Source organism: Podarcis bocagei (assembly GCF_964188305.1).
Source record: "Podarcis bocagei genome assembly, chromosome: 12".
NCBI classification, from domain to species: Eukaryota; Metazoa; Chordata; class Lepidosauria; order Squamata; family Lacertidae; genus Podarcis; species Podarcis bocagei.
This window is the reverse complement of record NC_138137.1, coordinates 30,742,832-30,768,981: the sequence shown is the minus strand read 5'-3', so window position 1 is coordinate 30,768,981 and position 26,150 is coordinate 30,742,832. Positions and strand designations below refer to the sequence as shown.

The 26,150-nt window shown below is 41.8% G+C and overlaps 1 protein-coding gene and 1 long non-coding RNA gene across 6 annotated transcripts in view; one reads left to right on the top strand and one right to left on the bottom strand.

Moving 5' to 3' along the window:
• The window catches only part of THSD7A (thrombospondin type 1 domain containing 7A), a 268,112-nt gene that overhangs the window by 38,831 nt on the left and 203,131 nt on the right, over positions 1-26,150 (bottom strand). For all 5 annotated transcript variants that reach the window (XM_081164264.1, XM_081164266.1, XM_081164267.1 and 2 more), the window contains 3 exons: positions 21,723-21,917; positions 19,037-19,300; positions 83-261 (listed from right to left, as the gene is read on the bottom strand). In XM_081164264.1, the coding sequence (XP_081020390.1) occupies positions 83-261; positions 19,037-19,300; positions 21,723-21,917 (638 nt within the window). The remainder of the gene's footprint in view (positions 1-82; positions 262-19,036; positions 19,301-21,722; positions 21,918-26,150) is intronic.
• Positions 11,659-13,686, top strand: LOC308570339. The gene is made up of 3 exons (XR_014001141.1): positions 11,659-12,975; positions 13,152-13,186; positions 13,500-13,686. It is a non-coding gene; the product is annotated as an uncharacterized lncRNA (long non-coding RNA).

Below are 26,150 nucleotides of genomic sequence, written 5' to 3'. Positions count from 1 at the left end.
TCTTCAGTGATGTATTCAGGAGAGAGAACAGCTCAGTTTTGAAATGTAAAAGAATGACGGATGGCAATGTGCTGAGAATTACCTGATTGACATGATCCAACTTGGGGCAAGGCCTTCCGCCATTGTAGGGCTTCTCCCGGAGCCATTTGGACCTGACTTTCACCCCACTGCCACAGGATTTACTGCAGCGAGACCAGTTGGACCACTCGCTGAGCTTGCAGTCCGAGGGGCAGGGGATGATGCAAGCTTCCTCGATGTACCCTGAGTGGAGACAAAACAACAGCACAATGCCAGGACATAAGAGCCTTGCTGGAGCAGACCAAAAGCCAAACGAGGCCAGCATCCTGCTTCCCACAGTTGCTAGCCAGATTCTTCCAAGAAGCCCATGAGCCTGCAATAGAGGCAATTACCTTCTCTTGCAGCTGCCTCCCAGCAGCTGGTATCCGGGGGCACATCACTGACGAACACAAAGGTTCAGTTTCGCTGGCTAATAGACACTGATACCCTCTCTCTTCCACAGATTTGTCTAATTCCCATTAAAGCCCTCTAAACTAGTGGCCATCACTACATAAATGAAAATAGGTACCATGTTTTGTCCTCCCTGAACCGACTGCCCATAATTTCATTGAGTGACCCCCCCACATTCTAGCGCTTGGAGAGACAGGCATGTATATGAAGCCCTCCCTCCCATCAACCTACAGTGTGTGCTTTCAGGATTCAAACTCTGACTTGGCAGGAGTCTGCAAGCGCAGAAATTTCTTCGTCATTAGGACGATATTAAAATTCAACTAAGAAGCAGATACACGCACCCAGAGACAGCGCTGGGGTAATATCTGAGCGCCTGCTGCGGTGTCTTATTAGGATTCATGCTCATCTGGTATCTGCCGTTCTCTGACTTTTTGACAGCTGGAACGTAACTGACGCTGCCCTGTCTCTCATTACATCACTGTCACACTCCACAGAGGTATATTGAATGAAAGGTGTCTCGTGAGTCAGTTTGTCAGCGCACCCCTTCCACAGCTGAAGCAAGGAATATCTCGCGGTGGCTGCAACATATGTTTGCATACCAGCCAGACCAAAGGCGCCTGATCCTCTTGAAACCAGTGAACTTAACATTTTATCTATCGGGTCTAAGAGGGGAGGAGAGTGTGTGATCTGCCACATCAATGATCTGCAGTTTAACAGCCATCTGCCCTCACTTGTAAATGCTCCCAAGGAAACACAGATGCTTTCTCCAAGTGTTGATGGGTTTAAAGGTGATAGTAGTTTGATTAGGCTAAACAAGGGTCTATTGCCACAAGCCTTAGAACTCTCTCGCCACCCCCCCATTCCACCCCCGCTGCCAGAAGACTTTGATGCAAAAGTACACTTTGCATTATCCGGGTGTATAAAATATGCGACATCACTCCCACTAATTGCGAACACAGGTGGTGGTGGCCGACAGAAATGGAGGCGAAGTGGTCCTACCGAGGAACCAGAGGGAGTGATCAGCATGCAAATGGGAAGCCTGCCCTATGAGGACTGAGAGTGCTCAGCAATCAGGGAATGCTAAGTATCAGCTTGAAAACAAAAAGGGGGAAATTGGGCGTAAGGTGGGAAAGATAGAGCATCTTGAACATCCTGGATTGTCTCAGGAAAGACTGGCTGGCTGGAACATTCCTCTCAATGAGAGAGGATAGGCTGCAATATTTTATAGGTGCAACTTGTACTTTAAAGTACTTGTGCTTATGGTCAAAGGCCTGTACAACTTCAGCCTGTCAATATGCTAAGGCTTTCTTTGGCACCTCCCCCCCTTCCAGGCGTCACAAGCTAATGTGACGTAAGAGTCCATTTAAGCTCCCAGTCTTCAACAGGCTCCCCACCCCACCTCAAATTAAGACAGGTCATTAGGAAATAGCTTGGCAGCTCACCCATTTTAGTTCTAGAATATAAAACAACGGGACTGCAATAAAAAGTAATGTGACTGGCAAAAAAACCACACAAGTATTCTTAAACACAAGGAAAGGGTTTCAAAACTCATTTGTGAGCATCTGGCTACAGAACTAAATTTCACTGTTTTTAAGAGACAATATATTCATTTATTTAGGGATTTCTACCTGCTCTGGAAGCAACCGTTACATGCAAACCATTGACCTTGAAAACAAAGCACTCAAGGTGGCTATAACACACATACAATCATGTCTGGTTACTCTTTTTTTACCATTCAGTTATTTTTGTACTGTTATATCTGCTTGCTTCTGTAGCAATACAATCCTATGCTCTGTTAATATTGGCGTCGCTGGAGAGCTGCAGGATCCTGAACAAACTACACTGTTGTTAGCTGGTCACCAGTATAGCAAAATCTCATTATCATTTCCCCCCCCCCTTTCTGTTTCTGAGGTTTGGGTATGAGGGCTGATATTTATGGAACAAAAACCACAAAGGAGTGCAACAACCCCCTAAGGGAGAAGCATACCGCAAAAAAGGCCAAATTAGAACTAAGCTCAGGGGCTACAGAATGCTGACTTACTATTGTGGAATGGAATGGAATGGAGTATCCTGGGAGAGGGCATGGCTAGTTGACTGGAACACTAATATAGGAGCGCTCCACACTGCAGCATTTTATAGCAGACCCCATTTGTTTCTTGTATTAGCGTAGAGGTATGGCTACATGCAGGCATCCATTGTGTTAAACTGAAGAGCAGAGCAGGCCCATGGCCCTTGCAGAAAAATAATGGGGAGGGATAGAAACATCCCCTTGCATCAATCCTCCTCCCTTTGTGCACCCCCCCCCCCGAATCTGGAATGTCCTTGGCAGTAAAGGATCGGTGCTCTCAAAGTAGGACTGGGAGTTTGAGAAGAAGAAGAAGAGTTTGGATTTGATATCCCACTTTATCACTACCCAAAGGAGTTAACATTCTCTTTTCCCTTCCTCCCCCACAATAAACACTCTGTGAGGTGAGTGAGGCTGAGAGACTTCAAAGAAGTGTGACTAGCCCAAGCAGCTCCATGTGGAGGAGTGGAGATGTGAACCCGGTTCACCAGATTACGCTCATCCTGGAACCTTAAGATGGGGAAATAGCCCTCTGAGCCCAGTTCTCCTCCTCCCCTGGCTCCCTCTAGCCAATTCTCCAAGGATCTTTTTGGCAGCAAGCAGAGCTGCTCCTTCACCACTGAAAGGATTGCGTGCTGAGGAAACTGGCCTCAGAGGAAATGCTTTCGCAGTTGGTGCACTTCACTCAGAGATTCATCACCCCAGGGATTATTTCAGCAACAAGAGGGGCATGATTCCTCTCTCTCTCCTCTTCCGAATTTCTGACAGGTAACTGCTCATCTCCCTCATACAGAAACCTTCCAAGTTGCAGCCCCAAACATCTGGAGGCCACCAGGTTAGGGGAGGCTGGTATATTTTTCAAGGGTTCAGTGCATTCTGTGATCCTTACAACACCCTTGTAAGATGAGCCACTTCACTTAGTCATTTATTAAATGCATGGAAGAAGGTGTGGGTGTGTCACATTTGGTACCAAGCTTCTTGTGACTACCACTTGAATATTACTATAGGAAAGAATATGTGGATATACGATACATGCCAATGTGATAATGTTTGAACAGGCCCTGAGTTAACCAGACACCCCCACATGGCTTAAATCTGATTGCTAATGCCTATGCCCTGTGCTCCCCTGCATGGCTCACTGCCCTGTCGTGGCAAAGGGGCTTGAATAACTCCAAGAAGCTATGAGCTATGCCGTGCAGGGCCACCCAAGACAGACAGGTCATAGCCGAAAGTTTAGACTAAATGTGATCCACCAGGAGAAGGAACTGGCAATCCCCTCCAGTATTTTGCCAAGAAAACTCCAGGGACATAAAAAGGAGAAGCTTTGAGAAGAAAGTGAGAGTTTCCAAAGCATGCTCTGGTTCATGGGGTCAAAGAGAGTCGAACACCACTAAGATGACTAAACAACAACAGCAACAAAATGCCCTGTGTTGATGGCTGATGCAGGGTAGGGAATGCCTACCCATAATACGGTTGTACACCACCTCAATCTCTGAGCGATGCAAGATTCCAGGGGTTGCAAGGAGCTCACCCAGGGTTGAGTTTCCTCAGAATGAGGACAGCAGAGGCTGTGCTGCCTTTATATGACTTATTTACACATATGTACAACCTGAGCCTGTGATGGAGGGGCTCACAGCATTAACAGCCCAAAAGGTCTTCCTTTTCCCATAGCCGTACAACCTTGGATCCAAGCATGGCTCTCATTCTCTGGCTGCTGCTAGCAGCCTGATTCTAGCCCAGTTCTCACACCCAACTCTGACCACTGTCTTCTCACTACCACCCAATTTGCCCTCTGGCACAGAGCAGCTTCATTTCTTATACTAAGGACCCACACTTAGGGGCCATTAACTCGCCAATAAACTTGCCTGGCTCTTTCAACAATGGAAACCCCCAAACTTGCAACAACACAAACATCCCTGTATCACTAGCGCCGTATGGGAGACAGAGACTGCAGCAGCAGACATGCTGTAATGGTAATAAACAAATCACCTAATGCAAAATGAAATTTGAGAAGCAGTTAGGGAGGCAGTATAGAAAAACAAGATACATGCTTAGCCAGTGCTTTCAGAAGCATTTAGAACAGACAAATATCCAATGCAAGAGAGTAAGTGAGCAAGGACTACAGCAAGCTGGTATCATATGAGCTGTATTTTAAAGATTTTTTTTTTCAAAAAAAGGAACACATGCTATTACATTCGTAATTTAAATGATTTAAAATCGCAGTCTAATGCATCCAATATTTAGTACTTGTGGTCTTTTATTCCAAACTATCTAACTGCAGTATGCCCATCACTATATTAACAGATTGCTTATGTAAGCGCAACTGAACAAGCTTCAGGGGTGCATTGCAACAAGTCTATGGGCATCCTGCCCATGGAAAAGTTAAATGGGACTGAAGACAAAAACCACATACTCTCTGGAAGTTGGTTTTTCGGCATATGTCGGGGGCTTCCTGGGACTCATCTGCGTTGGCTGATTATGGCACCATTCAAAACTACTTTGATGCACGAGGCATCGGCACACACAATACACAGCCAAGAGTGGGGAACCTGCAGTCCACCAGATGCTGTAAAACCTTAACTCCCATCCCATCAACATGGTCCGTGGTCAGGGTTATGAGAACTGGAATACAACACCATCTGGAAAGCTGCAGTTTCTCCACTCCATCTCCACAAAATGGCCTCAAATATGTTTGCAGTGACCTGCAGCTCTTATAACAAAGAGTCTTAGGTAAGAGTAACAGAAAAATAGAATTGTAGATTTGGAAGAGACCTCAAGAGTCATCTACTCCAACCCCCTGCAACTCAGGAATCTCAACTAAAGCATCCGTGACAGATGACCGTCCAACCTCTGCTTTAAAACCTCTTAAAGACCAAGAGAGTTATTGAGGCATAAGCTTTTGTGGACTAGAGTCTGCTAGAGATGCTGGATTATTTCAGTTCTCCGGTGTGTATATTTGCAACGACAAGCAGGTTCTTATAGCTCACTTCGGTTAGGAACAGAAAGATCCAGCTGTCCCACCACCTGGACTGCTTCATTTTCATTTCTCTGGTTAGGTAATGCCTGTCATTGGATTTCTCTTTTCCATCAGCTTCTGTTTAGCTTGTTTATTGCTAAATCAACATATTTGCTGCTTTAGTCATACTATGTTACTATTCTGTTATCAGGTTAGTGCACAAAGTTGTCTATCTTGGTAGACACGAGAAAAGCAAATATTGTCAACACATCACCACAAGATAGTCCAGGCAACCCAGTATTTTTCCATACCAGCAGAAACACCACTCTTCCCATTGTGAGCAAACTCAGAAGAGAAATCAGATGCTGTGTTTCTCTATGACCAATACAGAAGTCAGCCATGTATCTCTTTAAAAAGTAGGACTGGAATCCTAAACACACCTACCCATGAGTAAGTACTACCGAACCAACTTCTAAGTAAACATGCACAGGACTATGTTAGACTGCAAATGTTCAAAAGAGGAAAACATGCACCCACCAAAATAATGAAAGTAACTGTTTTGTGATTGTTAGTTAATCCTAGTCAAGATATTTATGGTTATGTTGCAGTTCTAATGGACCAACATGGCTTTGGGCAATTAAATATACGAATTGCAGGGGACTATATAATTTGCATTAAACATTAGCTTTTTATAGCACATTAAATATTACACCAAGTAGATTCATACATTTAAACTAAATGATTAAAAACCTGATACTGATAGCAAACATATGTTCTTTGCAGTCCTTGGGATATATCTATAGCTTTGTACTTTTTCCCTATACAGGAAGTACTTTTCCCTATACTATTAGGAAGCAACAGGATAGCTCCTAAGAACTTATTTTGCATGCCTTCTTGCCTTCCTAGCAGAAATACCAGACTATCCCCTACCAATGTAGCACTTCCTGTTACATCTACATGGATTTTTAGATACAAGTCCTCTTATAATTCCAGACAATAGCAAACGCTCAGAAAGACTACTATGCCCATCCCAAAGCTGAGAATCATAAACTATGCTTTGTTAAATGTATTTACAATGTCATGTGATGTGACTCATGATGAAACTGGACATCTGCAAAATTGGTTAAGTCTTAATTGTAATGGAAAAATACTTAATTCCAGCCTTTTGACCCGATGTTCCCAACAGTTGGCCAAGACATTTATCATCTTTCACATGCGTAGACCAAATGTTCTTCCATATTTCTGTTTTAATAACACAAAGAAAAATGGATGTAACCACTCATACAGAAGAAAACGAGAGGGACACAGAAGAGCAAATGGCAAGGAGAAATCAGAGGAATGGCAAGTATGTGTATGGGAGGAACAGATGCAGGATGATATGAGAAGAGATAAACATGCATGTAAGACTAAACCATTATTGATTGAGCCTAACTTCTCTGAGTTTTCATGGGCTCCATCTCCTCTTTCTTACTCTGACTGGTACAGTTGTAAGGAAGTGATCACAACCTTCAGCTTCCATTTTATATTAGCCTCAGTTCAGCATGTCATCCAACCATGGTTAATTTAAACAAGCCAAGTACAAAAACCAAGGTGTGAAGTCACCTTGTTTCTATTACCAGTAGCTAAGCTTAATTGCTGTTTGTTCAGGTGTGGATGAAATACGAGGCCTGTGGTTAATAAAAACAAAACAGAAGCAAAAACCTTTTCCTGGAAGAAAGAACAGGGGAGTGGGACTGGATGGATGATGATGATGATGATGATGATGATGATGATGATGATGATGATTACCACACCTATCTGGGTTGGTAAACTCTAAACCATGGTTTTGTGTTACATCTGAACCAGCCCACAGAGTGACCCTATCATGAATAAGTGATTATTAAATGAGGTACAGATGAGATGTTATGGGAAAAGGACTGACTTTGAACACCTTGTTCAGGTACTGGAAGTTGATTCATGAGACCCTCTTGAACAGAGTTGGAAGGATCTTTCTGTTTCTCATTCTTCCAGTCTTTGGTTCTTCACATTTCTGCAGCAATTTGCAAATGTTTTGGGGTTTTTTTTAATTCTCATGTATATTAGCATTTTAATGTGAATTTCTCCTAATAAACATATTTCGGTACAGTTCTGAATAATGCATATGTTTCAGGAGGCAATTTCCACTAATATAGTGCATTTTTTGTATGTTATTTTTAATAACATATTATTTTTTATGCACAATGTCCCCTATATTTTTATTATTATTATTATTATTATTATTATTATTATTATTATTATTATTATTATTAAAAAAGCATGGCTTGGTTGGATAACTGCATCACAAACTTTGGATAAGTGCAAATTTCAAAGGATGGCTGTTTTTTGTTCTGGAAAGTATGGATTTGATATATTCCTCTTTAATATGAACTGAACCAAATTCCTCCCTCATCCCTACTCATGAATCACCCAGTTTATATAGGGAACCTGACTTCAACAACTTATCCTTGAAAACGGCACCATGCTAGTTAGCACTATTAAAGGATAAGTGAGTCAGGGAAGCCACCGAGTAGATGTGAAGGGACAGCTGTTCAGATGGCAGCCCTATTAAAATATAAAGTGGGATGTGTGGTCTTTTGACATGAAAAGAAGAAAGGGGGGCATGCTGGAAGTGAGCCAAGCTGAGAAAATAAGTACTTAAAAAGAAATGTAATGTAATGAGGTAATGCAGGGGAGGAGGCCAAGTTGTTTTGATTCTTTGACCTATGGTTTTTTTCATGTAAAGCACGGCTGCCTTGAAGATATAGGACTACAACTCCCATTGTTCCTGAACACTAGGTATGCTGGCTGAGGCTAGTGGGAATTAACTGCAGCCCAGCAACATTTGCAGGGTCACAGATAAGTCTCCCCTGATGTAAATGATAAATTGATGTGCATCTGCTATATATGTGAGAAGAGGGTAGGCATGAAATATATTGCCTGCCTGTCAAGTCTTAATGTGGCCCTGAAAGCATTACACCGGATCAACAGAGTTTAGGAATTATACCTGAAAGTCCGGCAAATATAGCACCCCAGATGAATCTGCCACACAACTTAGTCTGCGATCATAAAGGTGTATATATATATATATATATATATATATATATATATATATATTTTTTTTTTTTTTTTCTCTTCCACGGGTTGGATTAAAAGCCATAAAATATGGGTTGACTATCTCACCATCCACAGTTTCTTGGGCAGTCTTCTATACAGATTAGTTACAAAGATGGATAATAATGATCCAAGCAGTATAAATGGCAAAACCTTCAAATAATAAAAGTAAAAAATGGAGGGAGAGCAGACATGAGCTTTTCTCCAGCAAAACAAAAACCCTCGTTGTAATTCATAAATAACCCAAGGTTTATCATGTCAGACACATTTTCAAAAGATACAGCTACATCACAGAAAGTGGGTGAATCAACATTTGCAGCTACACATTTGTAGAAATATAAACTTGGAATTGTGCACCCATGTATTATATAGATACTGATATTCCAATATATATTTGCTTTGTGCAATTACAGAACTGATCTTCTAGGTTTAGTGAAGGACACCACTTCTTGAATTTCCCTTGACTTTCAAAGGTATTTACAGTCTACCTGACAGTATTTGTATTCATGGCTATGTCACAGGAGCCCATGGAGTGATGAATTGAACAACGGCATGTCTTTTATCTTGTTTTCAGGATTAGCCTCCAAGGCTTCAGTGGCACACAGCAATTGATCTTCTGCATCAGCAGTTTGGTCCCTTCTTTACTGAAGAGAGGCTTCCCTAGTTTTTCATGCTAATGGACACCTCACAGGTCATGACTCACTGCGAGATTAGAAACGATGACACTAGTTAAAATGGCTAGAGAGTCTTCCTTGCGCATCAACGTGCTATGATGCAGCAACCAGACACGGACGAAAAAACACAGCACCTTTTGACTAAACTGTTATTGAATTCTCTCATCAACATTTATGATTATCATGCCATCATGACACATTCTAGCCTTTGTAAGAAGGCACTATATCATTTATTCTAATATCTTGATCCTAAGCATGTTTATTGGGATGCAAGTCTCGCCGTTTTAAGTGGAAAGTACATCAAAGCAAATGATTTCAGGTTAGTGACAGAACTATTTGCCCTCATCCTCCAATTTGCCATTAAGAAACATCTGGTTTTCCCTACACTGGTTTTCCATACACGAACATAGGCACACTCGTAGCAGGTAAGTTTAAGAGTGAATTCTGGGACCAGCTCTTAAGAACATAAGGAGAGCTCTGCAGGATCAGACCAAAGGCCCATCTAGTCGGCATCCTGCTCTCAGTGTCCTTTGAGAAGCCCGCAAACAGAACATGAGCTCAATAGCGCTCTCCCTATTTTGGCTCCTCAGGAACTGCTATTCATCGTATTCTGGAATGAATACTGGAAGTTATTGGCTAGTAATCATTGCTATCTCCTATGTCTAATCTTTTGAAGCCACCTAAGTTGGTGGCCATTACTAAACCTTGCTGTAGCTGCCCTCTACTCATGCCACAATATTATGTTGTTGTTGTTTTCCCATTCAACTCACACTCTTATCATTTCATATTTCTGAGTCTTATCAATTGAGCTCCCCTGCCAATACATGCTTGGCAAACTTGACACCCAACATCTGCCAGGTGCATGGAGGTCAGGAAATGGAAGGTGTGCCACAGCCTTTGAAAGACTCAATTTCTACCTGAATCTCACTGGATTTCATTGTATTATAAAAATTGCATCAAGAAAGTAAAAAAGCAATAATCTATGCATACCTGAATGGGACAAATGCAAAGGTAGTATAATCTTGGGAGCTATTTGAAGCATCTCACGAACATCACACATTTCTTTTAGAAATACTAGGGGCTGCCAATCGTGCTAGCTCTGCTTGCCAATCCCACCCACCCACCCCACAACCCTTCACTGTAAGAAAAACAATAGGGCCTAATTTGATCAGTGGAATGTTGGGTATCTGGTGGGCGGGGCTTGTGTGTGTCCTGTCAGTTAAGAGGGACCAATAGCCTCTTCTCATTTTCTTGCCTCAGACTAGCCTCTCATGATGTTGTTTTAGTTTCTCTCAGACATTATGTTATTTTGCTACAGTTTTATTATTAAACCTTGCTTACATTTACGCAAGCCACTTAATTTTTCTCAAAGAAGAAGAAACTCAGGGGAAGAATGGTGGAATATCCTAAATTTGGGTGAGGGAGGGGATATTCCCAGTTTTCCAGGAGGATTGATTTTGTTCATCATCATCCCCACCACCACAACATTCACCAAGCCCCCTCCCCTTACAGCTTGCCCCAAATCATCATCTTCTCCTTTTCCCTGGCAGGCAGGCTGGAAAGGAGGTCAGATCTGCACAGGGTGAGCTTTCCAATACTCCTCACTCTCCCCCTGTCACCGCTGCTGCAGAGAGCAGGAGAAGAAAGGCGTTATTTCATTCTCCCTTCTCCCACAGCAACCACCAGCAGTAACCAGCGGGAGAGTGGGAAGGCTTAGAAAGTGCCCTGTTACTTCCTGATCACCCCCAAGGACACTCGACTGCTCCCCAGCAACCATTCTGTTTTGTTGCTGCTTTCTTCCTCCTTGGCCTGCAACATTGCCGAGGCCAAAGATGCAGCATGTCAGGTGCACAGCAGCCACAGAGTAGGACAGATGATGGGGAGTTGATGCTGGCAGTCAACAAAAGAGGTTCAAAGACTCTCTCAAGGCAAATCTTAAAAAAAAAGTAGTATAAACACCAACAACTGGGAAACACTGGCCTGCGAGCGCTCCAATTGGAGAACAGCTTTTACCAAAGCTGCAATGGGCTTTGAAGACACTTGAACTCAAGACGAAAGGGAGAAATGTGCTAAGAGGAAGGCACGTTCAGCAAACCCTCACCGTGACCAACTCCCACCCAGAAACCTACGTCCCCACTGTGGAAGGATGTGTGGATTCAGAAATGGCCTCCACACAGTCACTTACAGACTCACTTTTAAAACCAAGTTTATGGAAGACAATCTTACTCGGCTATGAGTAATTGAGGAAGAAGAAGAAGAAGAAGAAGAAGAAGAAGAAGAAGAAGAAGAAGAAGAAGAAGAAGAAGGAGGAGGAGGAGGAGGAGGAGGAGGAGGCGGAGGAGGAGCCCTGCCCTACCCTACCCTGCCCTGGCTGTTCCTGTCTGGCTTGTTTGGGCCGCAGGCTGCCACCCACCACCACTCACACTGCTTCCTCGCTCACCTCCTTGTCCGCCTGCAGTTCTGTGGTTATGCTGCCGTTTGCATGACCGACAACAATCACAGACAAAGATATATTAGAGAGATTGTTCCATCAAGCTCATTAGAGGCAATTTCTCAACAGCACTGTACAGCATGGAGATGTGGAATTCAATAGTACTGGAGGGAATCAGAATATATTCTCATTCACTCTGACCTTGATTTGTTTGTTCATAGTCCACTTTTCTGAATACACGAAATGGCTAAAATAAATTTATAACCTCTGACACATCAGTGGAAATAATATCGTATTTCATAAGGTACATTGCAAGACAAAGTGGAGCTTTAAAAGTCTTTCTTCTGCATTTCTATTTCATTTTACTTTCCCTTCACATAGCTGCAGGGTGGAGTTTGTAAAAAAAGACTTTTTAAAATGATGAAAGAGTACACATAAACAATAAAGCAATGTTTGCAACCACATGGACTCTTTTATAGCATCTGAGAGTTTACTATCAGACGCATAAGCAATTAAATAAGAAATTCAGCACTTCACATGGATACTCCCAACAGCTGTTCTAGAAACATTCACCGATGCACAGATATTCCCCCCTAATCCCCTGCCTAAGCCTTGCAACCACACAGAGCTTTGTAGAGTCAGCACAAATCAATGTATCTCATTTAATTAATGCTAAGGGGGGAAATAATCTCCCACTAATAAGGCAGCAGACAAGCCATCCTGGACTGGTTGACTGTGCCTGAGGTCTTAAAAAATAAACCGACATGAATTAAGAAGTGCATTATGACCTATATAAAAACGTTAAATCTCTCTGGTGCATCAGAGTGCTGACCAAGAGAAGAGTTACAAGAGAAGATGGTCATAATCCTCAATGGTCCGATTATATAGCAGCATTCTGAAATTACAATGGCAAAAGTTGTCTGCCGTCAGTAGCAACCAGCAAACAGCAATGGCTGTGGTAATTTTCTCTGAACAGGGTTCACATGTCATGCCGGTGCAATGGGCTGCAGAAGTTAGAAATACGCACTCAGATTTATTTGAGTAGCATTGGTACTGGGAATACAGCAAGAATAGAGATTTCGCTGTCCGAAGTGCTACAGCCAGCACTGATAACCTGACTGTCCATTATCCATACATCAGTGTTGCTCAAACATTTCACAGAACCATAGAACTGTAGAGATGAAAAGGGCCCCAAGGATCATCTAGTCCAGCCCCCTGCAATGCAAGAATCACACCAAGGATTCTCAGTGGCGTAGCGTGGGGGGTGCAGGGGGGGCGGCCGCACCGGGCGCAACATCTGGGGGTTAGGGTTAGGGGGCGCAAATCCACGGGTTAAGGGGCGCAAATCCATGGGTTAGGGGGCACAAATTACTTGCCTTGCCCCGGGTGCTGACAACCCACACTACGCCACTGAGGAGTCTTCATCAGTGGTGCTTCCTCTCCACTAGACTCTGCCAACAGAAGTGAGTTTATGCTCCATTCAAACTCCTGCAGCTGCCACTGACATGCAGTGTGTGTGTGTGTGTGTGTGTGTGTGTGTGTGTGTGTGTAGCATTACAATCTTAGTCTTATATGATTAAATATGGGCACTAGGTTGATGTTGGTTCGTTTTATGATCAAGCAAAGCTTAAGGAAAGACTATATCTATTAAGGCATGCATGCCCCCACATTTTAAAAGATTTTAAAAAAATATGGTTGGGATGGTCAAAATATATATTATATTATATAAATGGCTTTTTATAGAGTTATTTGAATTGTGGTTTATTGTCCTTTCAGTGCCCCCAAAAGTTTCCATGAAAACACAACAGGCGATTGAATAGTGCTTTAAAGTTCCCTACATTTTCCAGCACCATTTTGAGTTTTACCACCATTTTTTGTTTCTGTGATCTTATACATTTTGCAAGGTACAATTCTGACACCTTTGTGTAGCGTTATTTGGGCATAACTGATCCATGTCATTCATATATGTCAGGGAACTGCCATCAGAGGCAAGAGGAGAGGTAAGACGCTCCAATGATGCAGGGGAGGGAACTAGCAAGGAGAGAGAGAGAGCTTCCTCTGGGGAAGGAAATCCAGGGGACACCAGGGAGGAAGGAAAGGTGGAGAGTACTGCGGAGAGGAGGCTCCAAGACTCGTCCAGTGAAATCAGCGGAGAGAGCACTGGACCTCCGCTTGGCATGCCCAAGCTGCGCAGAAGGCTTCCGCGCAGAGAATCTAGGAGGAGATTGGGCGTCAAAGAATTTCTATGTTGGAAGAAATTTAGGAGACGCCCACTCACGGATTCTGCCAGTGACTAAGACAGTCGCGTTTCAAGGGCTGTCAAACCAGGGAAAGTTTTAGCTATACGACTAGCTTGGAGCAGTTTGCAGTTTACGCACAAGCAACCCCAATTCCCATTACAATATATGTTTTTATAAGACATTTTATAAAAACTTTTGTTCAGGCTTTCCTTTACCCAGTTCTGGACAGTTCTAAGCATATGAAACCCCAGAACATATTCTGTATGTTTTAATACTGTGTGTATGTATCTTCTGTATATTGTTTTATCAGTTTCAAGTTGCGGTTTTATATTAATGGATACTGTTTCTATATCATGCATACGGTACACTGCTTAAGAGGTTTTTAAAATATTAAGTAGATTAAAATTGGCTGGAGGGACTAAAAAGAATGATAGTTTTGGATCAGAGTGGTTTGATTTTGTAGCGCATGGGAATAAGAAAACTAATGATGTAATGCTGCCATCTCATAAGCTACTTTGTGGAACTCATAGTTGTTTACGCTGAAGGAACCATAAGAATAATCATTATTCTTTATACTGCAATTTGTAGGGAGTAATTTGTGTGTGGTTTTTGTTGTGGGTATTATTCTCTGATACTGAAGCTTAGTTATGTTTTAAGTTATGTTTTTAAATATAAAATCAATACAGAAAAGAAAGAAATGCTTGTAAATAACAAATAAACAAGTTATGAACACGCTAGGATATCCTTATTACCATGTACTATATATTGAAGACATGTAACATTTTCTGTGGTGTTTTCCATTCACAAATTTCGAAGATTTTATTGAGATGTACTGGCATTATGTTGGCTATACTGGTTGGAGACCTTTGAGAAATGGAGATGAAGTGAGTTACACAGTATCATCTGGGGAAAACATCAGTTCAATACAATTAAAATATTTTCTGAATTCCAATAGTGCCTCCCCAAAAAGTCAAATTATTAATGTTCTTTAAAAAATCCATGCCCACATTTGATTTAGATTAAAATTGAAATGCCAAATTGGGCAATGAAATGACTTAGTTTTGACATTGCTACAAAAGAAATGGATCAAGAGAAAAATGATATACAGGAGACATATTGTCTCTAGATCTCACTTTTTTCTTTTTAGAAATCTAACCACCACCATCTCCTCAAAAACCCAACACACCAGGCTTTGATAAGCAATCACAGATGGACAAATATCTAATTTTTGCTGAAGACATATAAACAGATTTGTGAGAGGTTTGTGTGTTGTCTCTCTTGAGATGCCCAAGATGATTGACAGATTTCTTTTATTTGGTCTCTTTCTTTCTGCATTGAAAAAAGAGAGCGATTTTTAAAAAGTATTATTTTTGAAGCATATTGGAGATTACTTACCCCATGGGGCAAGTGGTGTTCAACCTGTTCTAAACAGGTTGCATTCCCCCAAAGGTTCAGGTTTGTAGTCTGGAGGTGTTCATTGATTCATTTGTGTTACTAAGGCACAAGTAGCCTCTGTAGATGAACAGCTTTTCACCAGCTAAGAATAGTACACTACCTACTTGCCTACCTGGAAAGAGACAGCCTTGCTTCAGTAATCCATGCCCTAGTTACCTCCTGCTTAGACTACTGCAGCTCACTGTGTGGGGAGCTGCTTTTGAAAATGGTCTGGAAACTTAAATTAGTTAAGAATAAAGCTCTAGGATTCTAACTGAGTTATATACATCATGCCAGTACTTTACAATCTCCACTGGCTTCCAGTCCAATTCAAGGTACTGCTTTCCTTTCCTTTCCTTCACAGCTTGGGACCAAGGTATTTGAAGAATCACCTCTCTCCATGTGCACCTATACCTGGATATTGAGGTCTTCTTTGGAGGCCCTTCTTAAAGTGCTCCCACCAAGTGTGGTGGTATGGTGACTAGGTACAGAACACAGGGCTTTTTCAGTGGTGGGGTCATTGCTGTGGAATGTCCTCCCCAGAGAAACCTGTCTGATAACCATCTTGGCGTCATTTTGACACCAGGAGAAAATATTTTATCGCTCCAGTCTTTGTAAACCGTTTTTGCTCTCTTACTGTTTGTATCCTATATTCCTAATTTTACTATTGTTTGTTACTGATGCTGGATTTTAAACTGTTCTGTTTCTTGATTAAAGCTGCCCTTAGAATTTTGTTACAGGGCGGCTTAGAAATACCGTTACGTAAGTAAGTGAGCCAACATAATGGAAAGCCGTGCATGACCTAACAAAACAATTAGTCATAAAAAGGACGCTGTCTAATTTGTCCAGGGAATGACAGGCCAAAATATTGCCACGTAAACTACCAATCCAGCATAGATATGCAACCGAAAATACAAAGACAAGTTATTGATTCCTTTCAGTTGCAAGAATGGGAGCATCTTCAGTGCTGTTGAGGCTGCTTTGAATTGGCACAGCCCAGAGAGATGTAATAAAGAGCCCTGGTCAATCAGGAGCTCCCTCTAGGGCAAGGGTGGGGAACTTTTTTCAGCCTGAGACACATTCCCTTCTGAGCAACTTTCTTCTAGCCACATCCCAGTGGTGGATGAGACCAGAGGCAAAAGCTGGCACAGCAATGAATGTTATTTTTACCTATATACAATAGGGTAGTTTCTGCGTGCGCACACACACACCTCTAACCTCCATCCAAAGAAAAGGCACTATCAGAGTTCAAGGACACATTCTAGTCAGGCAGAAGGACACTTGGTTATGAAGCAAAACTAGTGAGGGGCATGGCCTTGGGAGGGGCCCCTGGGCCTTAGGTTCCTCACTCCTGTTTCAGGAAATACCCAGGTCCAGCACATGCTTTGAAACACAGAAGTACAATGCATATGTTCAATACAGGCGTAAACTAAAAACTTAACACATGAAGCAGCTCAATAAGTCTTACTGGAAAAGTGATATTGGAACAAACGTCAACACAATGGAAAGTCAATGGAAAGTCAACCATCTTGTCTATTAATGCTGCTGTCCCTAATCCTGCTGCTACGTATCCTGATGGTATACAGGATTAACTCTGCTGTACTCTTGATTTATATTTATTATTTTTATAGGTCACATCAGACCCAAGGTCAGTGGTGTCTCTGTAAGACCATGTCTCACCCAGTCATCTGTGACTCAGGAGTTTCTAAACTTCAGAAGCGGCACGAAAAGAAAAGAGATTAATTTCTTTACTGGATAGTGTTGTGTTCTTGTGGCAAACAGTTTGGATTCCATCCAACATAATAAGATTTCCCTTCTGACACGGCAAGATAGCAATTCCATCAGCTCCAGCTACTCTGTACTGTTGAATAGATGGTTCCTGATTTCCCAGTGTTTTTATAGTTGCTCTTACAAATAATAACCCTTCAGAGCTACAATGATTGGCACTAGGCCCCTCTTGCTTCTGTCAGACTGAAGGTCTTTCATTATTTTGTGTTACCTATAGTCTAAGATTTCAAGACTCACAGCTTTTTTGTGTGCGATTGGAAGCCTTTATATCCAGCTCCCAATTTTCCAAGGTCTTTTCCAAGCTCTCATAAACAGATTGGTTTTTAAACAAAACACCTCACACCAATCTGTGAAAATTGTTTGGAGGCTCGCAGACAACGATTTGCTATGTATAACAGCAAAGAATAGCAAGCACAGTTAATTTGTTATGCAGAGAAGCCACAACTCTCTTAAAATGTGACTCAACACACCTCAGCAGTGTAGAAGAGCTAAATGTAAGCTTCTTCGTTTGGGTACAAATTAACATGAAGAGGGGTTGATTGAGGTCATGCACCTTGACTCTGCCCCGCAATCTGCTTGTGCTTAAATATATCACTTCCATGGAGACTATGAAAATGCATCTGCTATGCAAAACTTGTATAGCCATGATCTGGGACTCTAGAAAACGGAAGGTGGTCCCAGGCTTTAACAGAGTTGTGGGGACGCTGCCACATTTGCTCCACCACACATAGCAGCTAGGTGGGAAGGTGGGGACAGCATGCAACCACAGATAGGCCAGCTCAAGAGCCAATGGACCCCGGGGTGGCTCAGCCCTACTCCATCCCCATAAAGCCTGCCCACACCTTTGCTCTACCCACTGAACTATCTCTCAGCCTCTTAAAAGGGAAGCTAGCGGGGTGATGCTGATGTCACTCTGCAGGTGGATGCTAGGAGAAGGCCAACAGAGACCAGCAGAACTGGCTTGAGGGACACCTTCATGCAATTCAACCCACCTCCCCCTGACCAACACGAAGGGGGGTTGGATTGCTCTGTTAGTCATGCTTAGAGAACCACTGCAGTTCAACTTCCCATCTTTAATCCCCCTAGATTAAAGTGGATCTATAACATGACTAAGTAAATGTAAAGGTATATAAAAAAGGAAAGATTTCACTTTTCATAAAACCATTGCTTATTTATCCAGCATTGCATTTATTGGTCAACTAAAAGAAATTTAAAATAGTAAGATAAATGCACTATCTTTTTTTAAAAAAGGCAAGATAAAGCCAGGCCTCAACATCTTAAAAAGGGCAACTGCTGCTACCTGCTGAATTTGAGGACAGGTGGCAGCTAGCCCATGTAGACATAAATGATAATGGCAATAAAACTCTAGCTCTTTGTCAGAATATGAATGCCCACTTTTCTATGATTCACACCCGATTCGTGAACCATACCAATATACAAATGCAATAGGAATGCATTTCCAGAGGAGCAGCGCTGTTAGTCTTTTGCAGCAAAAACAATGAAACATAACGTAAATTGAAAATACAGTGAATTTGAAAGAAACCCATGGTGTTGCATGCTCTATAGCAACTGTTTTCACCACAAGGGATGAACAAGAGCTGGAGGTTTTTTCCATGTCATCTCTGGATCTATTTTTTTACAGAAGGAAACACACACACACACACACACACACACACACACCTGGAAAAGCAACATATAAAGGTAAGGAATTTTCCTGGCTTGCAGAGAAAGGTTCCTTAACTATCTCAGTGATTTCCCCCCTCCAAATCCTGCTTATATGCTGTATCTCTGTGATATTCAAAGACTAACAGCAGCTTTAACCAACCAGAAAAAGGAGAGATTTTTAAATACCATGACTGTTGCATCGTGATGTTTCGACGAGTCTGCTGTTTTGATCATAGCAAGCCATGGCTTGGTAACGGTAGCCTTGCCCACACTCTTTGATGTCTCCTTGTACTTTCATTCCCAGCAGTACTTCTACTTTACCCTCGGGTAAGATGCAGTCTGACCAGTTCCCCACAGGCTGGGCATTATACTTGTCACATGGACAGATCTGGGTCTCAATCAGTGGATGCAGCTGGGGATTTTTGCATTTCTCCTTCTTCTTGCTTTTTCCTGGAAGGGAGTAGAAAGAACTTCAGAAATTGCTTTCTTGGGATATCCTTTATCTGAATGTTTATTATGGTGCTTGTTATCTACAACACTGTGAAGTCTCTTATAAGTCAATGGGGTTCCCATACTGTGAATTGTCTTCGCAATTTGTGTTCCCTGTTTTGTTAGAACTGATTTCCACCACTGAAAATAATCTTAGCGCTCATCCAAACTTCCACTTGACCCACCACCTTGCCCTGGGAAAACCTGCTGTTTACCACTGAATCGAAGCAAATGTCAACTGAGTTTTCTCTGGATTGCTGGTTGCTCCCATTTAGCACTAAAGCACGGAGTGAAGGCAAAGCTTCTCAAGCCCATACCCAGAAAGTACGACACAAGAGAAAACCACTCAGACCCGTGCATTCGAGACATCGGAGAAGCAGAAGTGGGGATGAGCCTGTAGTGGAAACTCTATTAAAATACATCACTATGTGAAAGCTTTATTACTTAAATCCAAATCTGAAACCCGTATCTACCTTCTTGCCATTTCAATGGGCCTCAGTAGATGCTGCCATGTTTTCCTTTGCTCAGAAATAATACAATTTTTATGAGATGTGATAAGATGCGTCTCGGAAAGACAGTGGGGTCATTAAAATGTTTACCAGCATAGACAGAACAGAGACAGTCGATATAGCACCAGTAATTCTCTGTTCTGATTAAACTAGGCGCTCTTCCTATTGCTCATTAAATAATAACCAGGCCCTAAAGTGGAAGAGATCCAAATCAGGTAATGTGCAGCTTTCATTGGACCAACGTTATTTTGGGTAGAAATAAGCAAGTTTTCGAGTTACACAGAATTCCTTGTCTTTCATTTCCTACATTTCGAGTTACACAGAATTCCTTGTCTTTCATTTCCTACATTTCTTTAGCCCTGCAAATTGGATTATAGGATCTAGATCATGCATATCAATCCTGTGTCTAATGATGTTGCCACCATCTTCATGACACTCACATGGAGTGTCATGACACCCACTTGGGGGTGTCTGTCTAGCAAAAGATGAGTCTACTTACTGACTCAAAACCAAGACTTTCAGGTTTTTTATTTATTCAGCAATTCTGCACCCAGGATGCTAAAATCTCATTGACTTCAATTGAATTGAAGCAGTCAAAGTGTCTACAGGACTGCACCCCAGCTATTTAACCTTGTTTCTGAAAGTCCTTCTCCTGCCAAGAGTATATACAATTTCTTACCTAGTAAATGTGGAGTGGCTGCAGCATTCTGAAGTTGAACCAAAACCATTATTATGAAAAATAGCCTGCAATCCATTGACACACATCTCTAAACTCCTGTCGCTAGTGCTAAGAAGACTGCTAGCATTATTTCAAACTGTATTTTACAACTTCATGGCAGATGGCACATAACTTCTTTTTGGGGTAGGTGGAAAATAAAGCATTATCAATAATGAATGGTAATGGAAGACCTCAATTCCTCCTAGAAAATTTTGGATTTTTTTCCTCCCAGGGATAATAGTGTTGGAAGGGACTCCAAAGGTCATCTAGTACAAGGTCCTGCAATGCAGGAATATCAACTAAAGCATCCATGACTGATTACTTTTACATAACAATAACTTGCATAATGATGTTATGTACAAAAAGAAGCAGAAGTCCATGGATGTCTATTGTCAAATGTACATATTCTTTTCATGATTTCTTGGGAAGGATATGCATGTGGGTGGGTGGGTGGGTGTTTTCCTTGATTGTCTGAAATCACAGTATAGATTTGGAATATATATCCACTTCTACTAGAATATGTGGAGGGACGCGGGTGGCGCTGTGGGTAAAAGCCTCAGTGCCTAGGACTTGCCGATCGAAAGGTCAGCGGTTCGAATCCCCACGGCGGGGTGCGCTCCCGTCGCTCGGTCCCAGCGCCTGCCAACCTAGCAGTTCGAAAGCACCCTCGGGTGCAAGTAGATAAATAGGGACCGCTTACTAGCGGGAAGATAAACGGCGTTCCGTGTGCTGCGCTGGCTCACCAGATGCAGCTTGTCACGCTGGCCACGTGACCCGGAAGTGTCTGCGGACAGCGCTTGCTCCCGGCCTCTAGAGTGAGATGAGCGCACAACCCTAGAGTCTGTCAAGACTGGCCCGTACGGGCAGGGGTACCTTTACCTTTTACCTTTACTATAATATGTATGTCTAACTTTACAGATGATTCTGTATGGATCAGTTAATGCACTACCTTGGGCAATACAAATCAATTCAATATTCATAAAAGGAAGGCTTTTCTGGTCAAGTGGTTTCCAGTGACACCTTACCCAGCTAGTGTCAACAGTTTCTGCATTTCAGTCATTTTAGGGATTCTACCTGTTCCCTAAGTAAATTTCTCACTTCAGCACTAGTCCTACTACTACCAACAAAGTTTCTCTTGGTATTTTCCAACCCTTACCAATAAGAGAGCGCTTTCTTGTCCTAAATGCTCCACAATCCCCATTGCAAGAAGAGAACTTTGACCAGCTTGTGAACTGACAGTCATCTTGGCAAGGGATTTGGCAGGGTTGTGTTAAGGGTGGCAAAGAGCCCGCATGCTTAAGGCATTCGCTGATGTCAGCCTGTCCGCCATCTTGCTTGCGACAGGTAATAGCTGGAAGGAGAGAAGCAGAAAAATTATAATGAGTTGCTAGGCCTTTTGTAAGTAAGACAATGGAGCACCTAACCACCAGAGTCACCCACATTTGATTTAGCTCAACTGACATTAGGTTCAAGAACAGTAACATTCTGCTTGGGATCTCTGGTACCACGGGATTGTTTTCAAATTTCAGAAAATGCAAAATGCTGCACGTCTCTCATATAATTCAGATCAGCAAGTGACATTAAAAATGCAGCACAGAAATACAATACAAGCCATTCTACGAAGGAAGGAATAAATGCCATCTATTATTCTGCCCCATTTTGCTGTATAATTTAACTGCCCTATATTACTAACTTTCCCAAATAATGGATATACTGAGATATGAATTGAGCTTTTTATAATTTTAAATATACTATAATTATATTCACAGTTGATACACACTTTGAAGAGAAATGTATTTGCTCCATAGGAAAGCAGGAAGGTATGTCTACCTGAAAATGCTTTGTAGCTTGAACATTATATTAAACCTCCATATAAAAACACAAAAGATCTTCTCTCTAGCAATAATGGCATAAGGAGCTTGTAATGGAGAAAACCAATGAATATATTTTAAACACAATTTAACAGCATAATGTATCTAGGTTTAGGTTTTTAAACACAGTGTAAGTTGCTGGGGACATTTGAGTAACAAGCAACTTGTAACAACAACAACAACAACAACAACAACAACAACAACAATAGGCATACCAGTAGATTAGGAAGTGGTAACATGTGACCCTCCAGATGTTGCTGTACTACAACTCCCATCAGCCCCGCCTAACATGGGCAACAGTTGGGTAGGATGGGAGTTGAAGTCCAACAACGTCTGGAGAACCAGGGGTTCACCACTCCGCCACAGTGTTGCAAATTAGGCTCCATTTTCTCTGAGATTTGCAGTCCTATACACACTTACCTGGAAGTCCCATTGAACTAACTGAGACTTCCTTCTGAGTAAAGATGCATAGGCTGTACCATTTATGCAGATTACACTGCATTACTGTTTCTGACCAGCAAGTTCTATTTTGCTTATAAGGCATGCGTGGTTGTGTGTGTGTGTGTGTGTGTGTGTGTGTGTGTTATACTATACCAATGTACCTATTGACTTCAATGGGACTTATTCCCAGTTAAGTGTAATGCAGTCATAATGAAATACCTCAAAAAGAATACTTGAACGCAGCCCTAAACTACATAGTGAACTTCTACACCTTGACTTTGCTCAACAGCTATGCAGCCTGATGTTATGTATTCAGAAGTATGCCTCACAGAATTGAATAGGATTTAATCCCAAGCATGCATAGGAGTGAATCAAAGGAAAAAGAAAACAATAACTTTTTATGAGTTGTATGTTCCTGAGTTCTCAACTGCAAGTTGCATGATGAAATGCCCCAATATCAGACAACTGCTGCCTCCCTAGCAAATATTATGATTCCAACTCTTTGAAAATCTATCCTTTATTTGTAGCCTAGGATTCCAAAGGCAGGACCTATCCATGACCCTCACGGTTCCCAGAACTGTAAATACTATTTCACTGTCTCCAAACTCAGTTAATTGGCCTGAGATTAATTTTTCCTGTGTGGTTTAATAGACTCCCCATATCTGAAGAGATGAAATGTGAATTCTAAATGGTAAAATGGCAGCTATAAACTTTCTGACATACTAGCATAACCAAGGAAACAATATAATAAATGTGAACCCACAAATGTGCAAGGCTTTTTAGTGGCACACAGAGGACTCTTTATGAACAAATATAAATGGAGGGTCATGTATAGTCTTTGCTTTTTCTACATTTATAACTGAAATATACAGTTTTGCCTCCAAGGCACAATCTATAACAGTATAGTATGGAAAGGGACCGTGAGGAATTTGAAGGGCGACAACAAAATCTGTGTTGCAACCACCACATGATCCTTAGCTACAAATAGGTTCAGCCACCCCAAAAGCAGTTACAACCCCTAGTCAAGAAAGTCTTGAAACAATTGTTGTAGAGATAAAATAAGCACTTTGATTAAATTCATTTATTTAGGATTTATATTAGGGGTCTGCATCAACCAAAAGATTCAGCGATTCATAAAACAGCCTGCCTCATTGTAAAACACTTTGTGGTCTGCCCAATTCAGCTCAGGTCCAGCTCAAATCAACTTTGTTTCTCCTTCCTGCATGCACTAATCCAGAAATGACTATGGTTTTTCTCCTTTTGACAGAAGTGGATCAGATCTACAAACATATCCAGGATGGATAAAGCCAGCCAACTTACTGACCAATAGGTCCTGGCAGTGCTATTTATCTAGAAAAAGGGGTGCCAAAATTCGCCCTTGTTCTTTTAGAATGGCGATGGTATCTACCTGAGAGGTACCAGAACTGAGTTCCAGCAGGTTCTGGCAGAAAAAAAACTCTTGGTCAAGGAGGGTTGTTGTTTTTCATGTGGGCACCTTTATAATTTGATTTACTAGTTTATTTTTTTTTTAAGGAAACATGTATTTCTTATTTATTTATTTATTGAATAACTGAATGAACTTTACAGGCAAGGTCATCCCTTCTGAGGACATGAGTTCAGCCAAATATCATAAGGCAGCTGCAGTGCTCTTCCTCTGCAAATTCAGTTGTTTTGAGTTGTGTAAAAAAAAACACAACAAAAAACAAGGAACCACTTTACTTCCCTTAGCGTTCTGTGGGTAATTAGTCTGAAACTTGCAGATATGAGACAAGTACCCCTGGGTAAGATCCATGCCAAATTGCAGTTAAATACATCTAGGGGAAATTGAGCTTGTACATGCTTGAAGTTTTTATATATCTATATATAGGGATTCACTTTTCCTATGTGACCATTTGCAAGCTTGAATTGTCAGTCACAACAGAGCCTTCTCTCTCCTCTCCCTATCCTGACATTTTTCTTAAGTTTAGACAGACATCTCAGTCCTACAAAGCAGCTTTTCCCCCCAACACGCTGGGATTGGAGACAGCTGGAAAAACTATTCCCTACCATTCCAAGCTACAGTCACAAAGGAGCTCCCTCTCCTGATTCTGGCATCTTTCTTAAATTAGAGATTGGCCTTTAGTTTCTGCAAAGCTGCTCCTTCTTCCTCATACCCCCACTCTGGCAAAGTTTAAAGACATAGTTTTGTTTTTCATGGACATGTGTCTGCAGCTTTTTTAATGTCTGTATTTCTGAAGTGTAAAAGCAGAGACATCACCTTGCCAACAAAGGTCCATATAGTTAAAGCTATGGTTTTCCCAGTAGTGATGTATGGAAGTGAGAGCTGGACCATAAAGAAGGCTGATCGCCAAAGAATTGATACTTTGAATTATGGTGCATGAGAGTCCCATGGACTGCAAGAAGATCAAACCTATCCATTCTTAAGGAAATCAGCCCTGAGTGCTCACTGGAAGGACAGATCCTGAAGCTGAGACTGCAATACTTTGGCCACCTCATGAGAAGAGAAGACTCCCTGGAAAAGACCGATATTGGGAAAGATGGAGGGCACAAGGAGAAGGGAACGACAGAGGATGAGATGGTTGGATAGTGTTCTCGAAGCTACCAGCACGAGTTTGACCAAAGCGCGGGAAGCAGTGGAAGACAGGAGTGCCTGGTGTGCTCTGGTCCATGGGGTCACGAAGAGTCGGACACGACTCAACGACTGAACAACACCGAAGCACTACACGAGTTCTGCTTTGGTCCCTAACTGCCTTGTATAAATCCTTCACCTTGTTGAAGTCCCAAATCCCTCCAAGGCACCTTGTCTTGTCTTGCTGTTTAGGATTCATTCAATTCCAGTGCACACCTCAATAAATACTCTGATTTTTAAATTAAAAATGAATCAAGTTGCTTACTACTACTACTACTACTACTACTACTACTACTACTACTACTACAAAACTGTGTTTCCCAAACTTGGGTCTCCAACAGTTTTTGGACTACAACTCCCATCATCCCTAACTGGCAAAACCAGAGGTCAGGGATAGTGGGAATTATAGTCCAAAAACAGCTGGAGACCAGAGTTTGGGAAACACTGCAATAAAATCAGACATATACAATTCCATAGTCAATTAAAATACGTTTTTAAGCATAAAAAACACAATAAATGAGAGCAGGAAGACAGCAGAATAAACAGCAGAACTAATCTCGGTAAAACTGCAGACTGCATCTTAAAAGTCAGGCTAAAAGAAAAGTCTTTATATGTTGGTGAAAAATAGAGGGTAAGAGAGTCT